Source organism: Pristis pectinata, chromosome 5, assembly GCF_009764475.1.
Source record: "Pristis pectinata isolate sPriPec2 chromosome 5, sPriPec2.1.pri, whole genome shotgun sequence".
In the NCBI taxonomy this organism is placed as follows: Eukaryota; Metazoa; Chordata; class Chondrichthyes; order Rhinopristiformes; family Pristidae; genus Pristis; species Pristis pectinata.
The window spans coordinates 45,763,049-45,775,714 of NC_067409.1; the positions used below are offsets into that span (position 1 = coordinate 45,763,049).

Below are 12,666 nucleotides of genomic sequence, written 5' to 3' on the forward strand. Positions count from 1 at the left end.
GTGTTCACATGTTCCTAATTATAGATTCTGGTGTTTTCCTTTACACTGATATCAGACCAACTGGTCTTTAGTCCTCTATTTTATTCATCTCTATTCTCTTGAACAACATCTGCAACCTTATGATCTGCAGAAGCCATTCTAAAACGCAGGGAACTCATTAAACACAAACTCAATTTTTGTAGTCATATCATTTTAAAACCCTAAGATGTCAGCCATCAGTTCCAAGAGGTTTGCCAGCTTTTAGTTCTCTTAATTTCTCCAGAATTATTTCTGTACTGATATATTGATATTAAGCTCCTCATTATCACAAGCCCATTGATCCTGCAATATTCCCATTAAGAATTCAAGTTACCAGTTGCAACATTTTTCATTTGCCAGTTATTTCCCACCAAAATTTTATCAAAAGTAGGAAACTGAATCAGCAGTAACAAGAATACACACTGGATATACTTTCCATATGAACAAAAATATTTGCATTATACTGGGTTGAAGTACCTTACTGCTTTCTACCTGCTTTATTTTCCCTTCATTAGACCACCAACCAAAGAACTAATGAATTTCTTAATAGGGGCTGCTCTGAATATTCATAACCACAACACCCTAATTTATTTTTTAAATTCATCCGGGCATGTCTTCTTGCCCTCTCCTTTAATGCAGCTGGATCAATTAGCTATCATGTTCTTCACTGAGGCATGTCCAATATGAAAACCATACTGAGCAGAAGTGTGTCTGACACCATGCATTAATCTTATTTCTTTCTCTTGAATTCTTCATGGGCTAGGGACTTTAGAGATCAAAGTCAAACAGGGAAAGTTGAAAATTACTTTGAAACTATTTTCAGCAAATGTAACAACCTTTTGCGACAGAACCACCAGTATTTGATTAAATAAGGCTCAACCAACAAAACTGCAAGAATCTAAATGAAAAACAGGATGATAAAGCTTGTGATGAAAGAAATTCAGAAAGTTATGTAGTGTTTAGACTTCAGTTAATTAAGAATATAAAAATCAGTAGCGTATCTGACAAAGACTGATCCATCAATACGAGATAAGTGACCATTTCTCATGAGATTTTTATTTTAACCTTTGTAGAATTATCAAATGCTGCCTACTGCTGTGTTTAACTGTGCATAGGTTCTCTTTGCAGTTTTGGTTACCTTCATGTACAGTAGTAATTGTCTTTTTTTTAACCTCTCTCTCAGTCCTTACAGTTGACAGCTTGCCATAAAAACATCTTCCAATGCATCCTTTCTGGACCTATAATTCTACCACTAACCAAGCTAATTTACTAAACTTCAAAGCTACACTGCAGCATCTTTGAGGATGTCAGACGCTCAATACTCCATTTGTGCTTCAAGATTTTCATGGCATTTCCACTAGAATGGGCGAGATACAATTACTTGTTCTTTTTAGATCTTTGACAGTAAAATTCAGCATATTTTGTGTGCTATGGGATGTGAACTGGTTCGATTTTGATGTTCAATATGGAAATGCACATTTACGATGTGGTTCATATCATTGTGGGAAGGTTTGCTAGTGCTGCTTGGGGGGGGGGGGGGGTGGTTAAACTAGAGTTGCGGGGGGGGGGGGGGGGGTGGGGGGTGGGAACCAGAGTGGCAGGGCAGCAAGTCAAGTGGAGTGGCTGTGGGAAAGTAGATGTTAAGCCTCCAAGCAAAGGCAGAAATCAACTGGTTGATGAGCATGGTGGGACTAATGTTCTGAGATGCGTCTATTTCAATGCAAGGAGTATTAAGCAAGGCAGATGAAGATGAAAAGAAGATGGCTTCTACAACAGGATGACGATCCTAAACACACCTCAAAATCCACAATGGACTACCTCAAAAGGCACAAGCTGAAGGTTTTGCCATGGCCCTCACAGTCCCCCCACCTAAACATCATCGAAAATCTGTGGAGAGACCTCAAAAGAGTAGTGCATGCAAGACAGCCCGAGAATCTCACAGAACTAGAAGACTTTTGCAAGGAAGAATGGGTGAAAATCCCCCAAACAAGAATTGAAAGACTCTTAGCTGGCTACAGAAAGCATTTACAAGCTCTGATACTTGCCAAAGGGGGTGTTACTAAGTACTGACCATGCAGGGTGCCCAAATTTTTGCTTCGGGCCCTTTTCCTCTTTTGTTATTTTGAAACTGTAAAAGATGGAAATACAAAAGTAATCTTGCTTAAAATATTAAAGAAATGTGTCATCTTTAACTTTATGCCTTTTGGAAATCAGGTCATCTTTTACTCACTTAGCTATTCACAGTAACAGAAATTTTGACCAGGGGTGCCCAAACTTTTGCATGCCACTGTAAATGCCAGGAAATGACCATGAGAAACCAAAGGGAATCTAACTATCTCCCATTCACAATGAATTGCATTCCCAATGTTGAACCCCCATCACCAAGATTCTGGAGAACAGCAATCACAGAACCTTAACTGGTCCAGCAGTTAATACTCTGGCTATAAGGGAAGGTTCCAGGCTTGGTATCCTACAAGTTATTCATCTCCTGAATTTCTAAAGCCTTTTTACCACCTACAAGACACATTAGGAAAGTGGTGGCAGACTTTCTATTAGTCTGGATGTGCAATTCCAGAAACAATCAGGAAGCTCAACACCATCCAGGACAAAGTAGTCCACTTGACCAAACCCCATTCAACACCTTAAATATTAGTGGGGGATGAGAGCCAGTATACCATAGTGTGTACCATATGCGTCATTTAACAGCAGTCCAAATCCCTGGCTTCTACCACCCAAAGTCTCCGGGGCATGCGTGCGGTAATATCTCCACTTGTAAGTTCCCTTCCAAGTTAAACACTTTCCCACTATTCCTTTATTACTCTGGGATCCAAGTCTCGGAGCTCCCTACCTGACTTCTCCAAAACTGTGTTGTTATGGGTTTTAGGTCTATTAATGATATTCATAAGAAATAGCAGGAAGAAGCCATTTGGACCTTCCGGCCTATTCTGCCATTCATTAAGATCATGGCTGATCTTCTACCTCAACTCCATTTTCTAAAACTAACCCCATAACCCTTGACTCCCAAAATGTCCAGGCATGTACTGACTTCCCTTCTGAATGAACACAACAAATGAGTCTCTGCACCACTCTGGGATAGAAAATTCCAAAGATTCACCACAGTCCAAGGAAAAAAAAAAATTCTCTTGTTCTCAGATCTAAATTGCCTACTCCATATTCTGAAACTATGCCCCTTGTCCTACAATCCACAGACAGGGAATCTTCTTCCCTGCACCTAGCCTGTCAAGCCCTTTAAGAATTTTGTATGGTTTAATGAGATTTCCTCTCATTTTCCAAAACTTTAAACAATATTCAGTTACTATTTGGTGGCCTACAGATAACTCCTACCAAAGTTTTCTGCTCTTTATTATTTCTTAGCTTGACCCAAATCGATTCTATTCTACATAATCTAACAAGCCATGATCATTTTTCTACATCACACTTACCCCCTTTCTTACTAGTGCAACACTGTTCCTTTTTCCTTCTTGTCATCCTTCCTAAGTGTCAACTACCGTTGAATATTTAACTCCCAGCTTTGTTCACTTTGCTGCCTTATTTCATAATGGCAGTAAATTATACCCATTTACTTTTATTTGTGCCATTAATTCATCTACCTTCTTGTGCATAAGCATTCATAAACAGTAACAAAACTAAAAGAGCTGTAACATTTTTTGCATACTTTGACTCCCTTTGACTGTTTAATTTTATTTTTGCCATCTATTTATTTTGTTTACTTTTTTAACTTCCCTTCTCCACTTTGTTTCTCTCCTTCCTGAATTGCCTTTTGAGGTTCTCATCATCCTGCCAAACTAGTTTAAATTCTTCTCAACAGCACTGGCAAATCCCCCTGCTCGGATATTGGTCCCAACTCTGCTGTGGTACGACCCATCTGATCTGTACAGGCTACATACTGTCTAAAAGCTCACCACCAAGAATGGGCTGTAAATGCTGGCCTTAATATCTGCAGATCATTACTAAAAGAAAAACCATTAAGGACTTGGTATATTGGGAAGAGTATGCCTCAAGGCAAATAATCCTCCCACTTATTGGAAAATAGATACAGGCAACCCCCATGTTACAACACGGGTTATGGAAATTTGCCCTTACAGAATTCACAAGTTACAACCAAAAGATCTGAGATACGGAATAAATTTATGTGAAAAACTTCAAAAGTTATAACAGGTATGTCAGACACTTTGAAGCAAGGCAACTTATTAAACATTCAACTGAAGTTACTTATAGAAAAATATAATATTGTTGAGATACTCTACAGTCCAAATATGCTGCCAAAAGTTGGGACCCTATCAGATTATACATATTGAATTCTTATTACAAAATTTCAGGAAATGATCTCATGAAAACAAAACATTAGCATTATGAATGATGTATTCTTACATTTAAAAAGCTGAATTCAACCATGGCAGGACAATGCAAGCTGCTGACACATGCAACACGTAGAGCTCTAGTCCTCTCAGGAACAGTCAAAGATTTTGAATCATGGTTAAAGGTGCAGAGCTCAGCAACAGCTACTATTTACAACCCACAGGTAGAAATCCACAAGGATGTCCACCGAGGATGGTGCCGAGCACCAGAACTATACCTTAACAAAATTTGATATGATGAGATTTTTCTGAGCAAGAACGAGTATCCATGTTTCTGTAACAAAGAACACTGACTTCTCTCCGGAAGCTATAAAATGGCACTTTAAAAAAAAATAAACTGGGTTGCTATGCGTTTTAGATGTATGGATGATATTCATTTTTATTATACTTCCAAAGACCTTGAGAAAACAGATTTTTCTTTAAAAGTACAGTGTAACCCAACTTAATGTTAACAGCATTTTCTCGATAATGATGATTTCTTTGCTATAAAAATGAAGCTTTTCTTCCCTGAATCTAAAAAAGCTGACAGGACTTTACACGATTACTTCTCATCTACCCTAGATTTTACTTCCCACTTCTCCACCCATCCTATTGACATACTGTTTATATTTCCATGTAATGTGGTATTTGAAGACCACTGCAGCATGGTAACAAGCCACACAAGCTCTTGATCAGGCATCAGCTGCCATGATCACCCAACCATTAGTTCAAGATAAAGCAAGGTCATTCTGCTTATTAAATGTGTACCTTTAGTATTCCAACACATCAAACATAGCACTGAGCTGGAATTTTAATTCCCTAAATTTCTGATCTCACTATTTTACCTGGCAGATTCAAAAGGCAATGAGGAAAGGTTTAAAATTTATTGTCACTAATTTAACCAATTTTAGAAAGTTTAACAGAAAGCATACATCGGTTACTATTACACTAAGTCAAGGTTATCCTACTGACATTTCTTCATATATTGGGCCATAAAGATGGGACAGCAACAAAAAGACACTTACATAAAAAACCAGATTCCTTCCTTCATTCGGTTGGTCTCATATAAACGGCAACAGTTTCTGTATTTTGATAATGCAAAACAGGAATAACCACAATAAACAGCATGCATACCTACAATATGCAACAAAGTATACTGTATCCAGGTATTTATAAATAAAATCTGCAACAAAATGACTTAGTATGATGTAGTAACTCAACTAAACTTGCTTTCATTGATAAGGTTAGTTTCGAAAGTTGAAGCTAAGACATCCTACTTTAACAACAAACTCTTCCCCAGTATCACTATTCCAAACTATATATTCATCACTTCACATTACATGAGCCATACAAACTTTGAACTTCAAACTTGGTCCAACTCACCTACTAAGTCACGGAACCCTACTGAGCTCCCATATGGTTTTGATCAAATATATTTCATCTCAAATGTCACCTTAGCCCAGGGCAAAAGGATTTTGAGTTTTAATCTCCACCTCAAGCAAAGGATTTACCAAATGAGACTAACTTTATACCATAAACAAAGAAAGATTGGTTAAGCTCTTTATTAAACATTAGCAGGGAGTGCTAATGAAGTATTTTAAATTAAAACATGTTGGTGACCATCCAACAAAAAAAGTGCTCTTAAGAAACAGGAATAAAGATAATCCATACATAGGTAACACAGATACTACAACGGTACGTAATGCATATCATAAGTAGTACTTTATGTTCCATGCTTTAGTCATGTCAAAATTTCTTCAATATGCTTGCTTCACATTTGTTCTGACTGAATGAAGATTACTTTTATCTCCAATATTCTTCTAATAATCTAGTACCCAGAAATGCATATATTATTCCAAATATAAATCATGTAGTGACCCACCCTTTAAATATTATCAAAAAACAGTCTTTGGTTCATCTCTCCAATTAGAGCCTTAATTCTAACCATTTCCTCTCCAAGGTCCTTCGATGTCAATGCTTCTCAACTCTATTCCCATCTTCTCATTGAAACTCCTCTTATACCTTTAACCTGCTCAAAGTGCAAGACTGCCCAAGTCAGGTACAAGAGCATCTGAGAAAAAGAAGCAGAAATAGGCCGTGCAGCCTACGCCATTCATCAGAACCGTGTATGATCTTTTATCTTAGTGCCACCTGCTTGCATATTCCTCAATTCTCTTAATATCCAAAATCTATCAATGTCTCTGTTATCAATATTCTCTATGATTATGAAGTAAACAGTGAGGGGGAAAGGAAGTGGCTGACAGAGAGGAATTAATTGATGGCAAGAAAAGGAAATGTTGAGGAGAAGAATACAATAACAGTTGGAAATAAACAGAATGAGAGGGACACATTATGCTTTTCAGTGGAGTAATTGACGAGGGAAGGCTGTCAGGGTGAAAGGTGGTGGGCAATGAAAGGCACCATTTCATAGCTGAGGAAAAGGTTCGCATCAGTGAGCCTGGGGCCATTGAATTATGGAACATACAGTTCGATGAAGCAGAGTCGTGCATAATTTCATCAGAAAATTTTCATTCCATTTTTAAATCTACAAGCCTCATTCCAAAAGGATGACTGTATACATCATTGACAAATACAAGGACTCGTATTTATGGCAATTGTCCACAAAGTTCTGATGATTAATATTAATTGCTTTTCTCGCTTGTGCAGATTTGCTCCAGCAACAAGTCATCAACTTCTTCCTCATTATCATCCCATCTGATTTGTTGGAGTCTGCTCTTCCAATTTTCTCCCATGCCCCAAGGAGGGAACTATATGTTCTCTGCAAAAAGAACCACAGCGATTTCAATGCCTACAAATCCCTGTCAGGTGAAACTGCAAATCCATCAGCACCAAAAGCATGCTCCAAAATTTAGTGAAAAGAAATTCTATTTAAAAGTACTCCAATTACAAACAGCAACAAACTGAGATTACTAAAGATACGTGAGATATCAGTGGTTTCATCTTCAATCTCGGGTTTGCTTGCTGGTTATGGTGCCCTGGAGCCCCTGAAAAAATACTTGTGTGTTGCCTGTTCCTTAATTGTTGAGTTTCTAGTTGGCATCATACTCAAACATGCATAAATGGCAGTTTCATAAAGGGGTCTAACAATTGAATACAAACTTTACAGAAATATGGCAGTATGCAAAGATATACCAAAGCTTAGATAGAAAATACCCATCCTTTCTGCTCCCAAGTCTACAATTTCCAAATTAATGGGTTATCCAATTCCACATACAGTGAAAGGATTAAAATCCTGATTCTAAGTACACAGTTATTATTTAACAGCGTTAAAATAATTTGGATTATAAATCTATCTTGCTTAAAACTAATTCTAATCATGTAGTTATCAGACTTAAGTGTGCTAAAGCATTCTGAGATTCCAAATCTTTTTCATGATCTTGGTAACAAGGTAACATTTAAATGAAATGGTTCATTTTACTGTAAAAGAAAAATCTCATGTCGGATCTGTCAGAGGCTTGGTGAATTGTGATTTACCGCTACGACATTGTTGGATTGAATGGCTCAATGGGTACTTATTAGAAATCAAACATCATGTTAGAATCCTGAACAGAATCAGCATACTTGCACTCAGAGGACATAAGCAACACAACTACCATTTCACCCACTTTCAAATCAACCAATGATTGTGAACAAAAAAAAATTGTCAATAGTAAGGCTTCCAAATACTATCATCTTCAAAGGAAATATATCATTTGTGAATTAATATTCAAAACTACTGTGTTTTGAATAACTCTATGATGCCCCATCCTCAAAGCAGCATTTTAAAGCTTTTAAGCATTGCCTAATGCTTCTTCACAAATTCTAAATTTTGCAAAAAAAACCTTTGACAAACAAATCACTTCCAACTACCTTCTCCCACAAGGACTAGTGACTTTCCAAACAGCAAATATCTGGCACTACCAATTTACATGTAAATGCTTTAATCTACTAATTATAACAAAAATCTGAAGGTTTAACCCATTTGCTAATTGTTGACTTCAGAAAGGGGAAGTCAGGAGACCACGTGCCAGTTCTCACTGGTGGGTCAGAGGTGGCGAGAATAAGCAGCTTCAAACTCCTGGGTGTTAACATCTCAGATGACCTGTCCTGGGCCCAGCACACAAATGCAATCATGAAGAAACATGCCAGCGGCTCTACTTTCTTAGAAGCGAAAGAAGATTTTGCGTGTCACCAAATACTCTAAGAAACTTCCACAGATGCACTGTTGAAAGTATCCTGACTTGTTGCATCATGTCCTGGTACAGCAATTCCCATACACAGGAACACAAGAGGCTACAGAGAGTCGTGGACACAGCCCTCCTCACCAGTGACAGAATCTACAAGAGGTTCTGCCTAAAGAAGGTGGCATATATCATCAAAGATCCCCCCATCTGTGTCATGCCCTCTTCTCGCTGCTACTATCAGGTGGGAGGTACAAAAGCCTTAAGTCCCATACCACCAGGTTCAAGAATAGCTACTTTCCTACAACCATCAGGTTCTTGAACCAACCTGCACAACCCTAATCCCACCTCAGCAACGGAACATTATGGACTACCTCTTGCACTACTATGGACTTGTAGAATATAGAACAGTCCAGCACTGGAAAGCCATTTGGCCCACGACATTGTGCCAATCTTGATGTCAATTTATACTAAATGTCCTCCTCTTGTTTACCATCCACATTCCTCCATTCCCATCATAGCTATGTGTCTAAGAGCCTCAAACTCCACCAAACTGCCTGATTCCACCATTACCCCGGTAACCCATTGCAGCCACCTACAGCTCTCTGCATAAAAAACTTGTCCCTCACGTCACCTTTAAACTCTCCCCCTCTAACTTTAAAGGCATGTCCTCCGGTGTTTGACATTTCTACCCTGGGGAACAGATTCTGACTGTCCACGCTATCTATGCCTCTCATAATTTTAAAAACCTCCATCAGGTCTCCCCTCAACATCTGACACTCGAAGGAGAAAAACCCTAGTTTGTCCAACCCACCATGAAGGACCTTGTCAAATGCCTTACTAAAATCCACATAGATAACGTCCACTGCCTTACCCTCATCAAGTACCTCTGTCACCTCCTCAAAAAACTCAGTCAAGTTCGGGACATCTCATCTAACCTGCAGAGGAATTTGGAATGGGAGGGGAAAGATCCAGTGTCGTAGTCCATGTGGGTACCAACGACGTAGGTAGAACAAGGAAAGCGGTTCTGCAGAGGGAATCTGAGCAGCTCGGGACTAAATTAGAAAGCAGAACCAAAAAGGTAATAATCTCTAGATTGCTACCCAAGTCATGTGCAAATTGGCACAGAGTCAATAAGATTAGAGAGTTAAATGTGTGGCTCAAGGATTGGTGTGGGAGAAGTGGGTTTGAATTCCTAGGACATTGGCACCAGTATCGGGGAAGGAGGGAGCTGTTCCAATGGGACAGGTTGCACCTGAACCACGCTGGGACCAGAGTCCTGGCAAATTGCATAACTGGGGCTATGGATAGGCTTTTAAACTAAACAGTAGGGGGGTGGGTTCAACAGATTGGAGGAGTATGGATAAAGTAAAAGGGAAGGAGTGTGCAGGAGAGGTTGCTGAAATCTACAGAATAAAGAATAAAACAAAGTTCTGAGCTCCACCCAAATTGCTTCTGTGGATGAGCCCTCCGGTAGGTCCTCTCTGAGTATTGCTGTGACATTCTCCCTTATCAGTAGTGAAACCCCTCCACCTCTTTTACCTTCCCCCCCCACCCCATCACGTCTAAATCAATGAAACCCAGAAACGTTGAGCAGCAACCCCACACATCCAGGTCTCTGTAATGGCAACAACATCATACTTCCATGTACTGATCCAGGCTCTAAGTTAATCCTCCTTACCCATAGTACTTCTAGCATTGAAATAAATGCATTTTAGCCCATCAGTCCCACCGTGTTTTTTAGCCTGTCCCTTGCTGTCCTTCCTTTCCATCTTACTTGTCATACCATCTTTCTTGCCCCCAACTCTGCCATCTGTTGCCCTGCTGCTGTGGTTCCCATCCCTCTGATTGTGTTTCTTTTTGCACACGTCCTGTTTTTTTTCTCTTCACTGTCCCGTATCATATACATTTTGTGTTGTCTGAACCTACGTGCCTGTGCTGCTGCTGCAAGAAAGTTTTTCATTGAATCTGTACCTCACTCTATTCCTGCATATGACAATAAACTCGACTTTAATAAAAGGTGGTGAGATTCCTTCTGTTAATACATCTCAAAACAAAATCTAGATATTCAAGCCTTAACAAAAACAATTTCACTCCATAATTAGACCAATAAGTTACAAGAGTAAGAAGACCTGAAGCAGGAAGTAGATCTCGTCTGGAGTGTTCTGGAGTTGAGGTGAGCCAAGAAATTAAGTGCCGAACTGTACCCAAGTGAGGCAGAGCTAAGAGGACAGAAAGTGAAGACTGTGCTGTAAGCAAAGTTCTGTTGTCATATTAACTGATTCATATAAAACAATGTGCCCATTACAAACACACCAACAGGTTTACTCCAAATAAAACACATGGTGTTGGATAATGCTCCACACATGCACAAAACATCGACATAGTACGTTAGTTCAAAAAGTGGCGACAAAGGCAGCGGGCAGTAGCTGTAACTACATTATTTTGATTTTGTCCGTTTTATAGAAGCAGAAATATAACGCATCTATGAATTAATGCAGCCTCTGGCAAGTTAAGGGAAGGTCTAAAAACGGTACCAAGCCAAATTGTGTAAGTTTCTTCTCCGGACGCTGAATCGAAAGAGCAGCAGCAGGTACACAACAGGAAACTACGAGAGCAGTGCACAGCAAGTGCAAGCTTTAGATAACTCACTTGTACTTTTACTTTTAAACGGGAAGGTTTATTTTAGGAAAGTGGTGACTGATTAGTAACTTATCAGGTAATGCACATGAGGGTCACAGATCAAGGACAGTACAGATCTCCAGGGCAAGCCTGTCACTGCAACGAGCACTTAAAAGGTCAACGCCAGTTTGCATTTGCTAACATATGCATGTCTCGCTTTTACTGCCGCTGCAGGGGCGGGGGGAAGGCCGGTGCTCCCCAGTCCCCGGCTCCCGGCAACCTGCACCTGCACCTGCACCTGACTCAGCAGAGATACCAGTGCGCTCCGCCTGCCCGCTCCACTTACGCCGCGGGGCCTCCCCCCTCCACTTACGCCGCGCCGCTCGCCGTCGGTCGGTGCAAACGCCCGTCGACGAATGCGCGACTCATGCAAGAGGCCCCTTCATCCCATCGATTCTCGACAGCGCCCTCCCCGGTCACCCTCTCACACAACAAGCCCGACCATTCAATTTTGGTCCAAGTTGACTCATTGCAAATTAGACAGTTCTGAGTATTTAAAACTGAGCACTTTCCAAATAGCATGCATTTATGGAGACACTAGAGACTGCAGACTCCTGATGCAGGATCTCAATCCTTTGCCCCACAGATGCTGCTCAACCCTGCTGAATTCCTCCAGCAGTTTACTTTTGTTGTATCAAATGTTTATCCTGTGTTACTTTTCTTTTGTATTCATCACTGCTTCTGTGAAAACACGTTCAGTATTACCCACACCCAAGACTTACAAATTGAACTGGGATAAAATTCCCAATACATCATTTGGTTCCTGTATTGGTATTCCCAGTGTCTGGATCATGGCTCCAGTGACCCAGGCTCCATCCTGCCTTCTGGTGCTGTTTGTGTGGAGTTTGCATGTTCTCCCAGTGACAACATGTGTTTCCTCTGAGTTCTCAGGTTGCCTCCAACATTCCATAGACATGCAGATGGGTAGACACTGTAAATTGTCCCCAGCGTGTTGGTGAGTGGTAGAATATGGGGGGGGGGGGCATGAAGTTGATGGGAACGTAGGGAGGATAAAAAAGGAATTAGTCTGAATGTGTGCTTGATGGTTGGCGTGGACTCGATGGGCTGAATGGTCTGGTATGACTTTTGTTTGACTATGAAATGCTGGCCTGTAGTACACTTTGTCAAGGTGAGGTGGAGGAAGTGAAGAGGAGGCTGTAGGTGAGGGCTCTGGTGCCAAAGGCCATCTGGTGCATCTGTGAGAGAGAGAGCGAGAGAGAGAGAGAGAGGGCGTGTATCTGTCGAGTGCCCATACACCAAATTCCACCTAATGTGCCCACCAATAGGAGACCATTGATGTCTCCTATTATTTACATAGGTAATTTCAACTCCTTAATATGAAGTTCAGCACATGGAACATAAGGATCTTCATGACTAGTTGCAACAAGGAGAGACCTAATCATCGCTCTGCTACCATAGCTTGGGAG

At 40.3% G+C, this 12,666-nt stretch overlaps 1 protein-coding gene across 8 annotated transcripts in view; it reads right to left on the reverse strand.

Annotated features, from left to right (window-relative positions):
* Positions 1-11,611, reverse strand: part of tpk1 (thiamin pyrophosphokinase 1) — a 254,012-nt gene extending 242,401 nt beyond the window's left edge. For 2 of the 8 annotated variants that reach the window (XM_052016644.1, XM_052016648.1), the window contains exons 1-2: positions 11,210-11,519; positions 10,690-10,779 (exon numbers count right to left, since the gene is read on the reverse strand). Coding sequence is in view for 1 of the 8 variants with exons in the window: in XM_052016641.1 (XP_051872601.1) it covers positions 10,690-10,779; positions 11,553-11,608 (146 nt within the window). In the remaining 7 variants the exon portion in view is untranslated. The other 6 variants (XM_052016641.1, XM_052016649.1, XM_052016645.1 and 3 more) reach the window with 6 other exon arrangements.
* Positions 11,612-12,666: the final 1,055 nt, after the last annotated feature.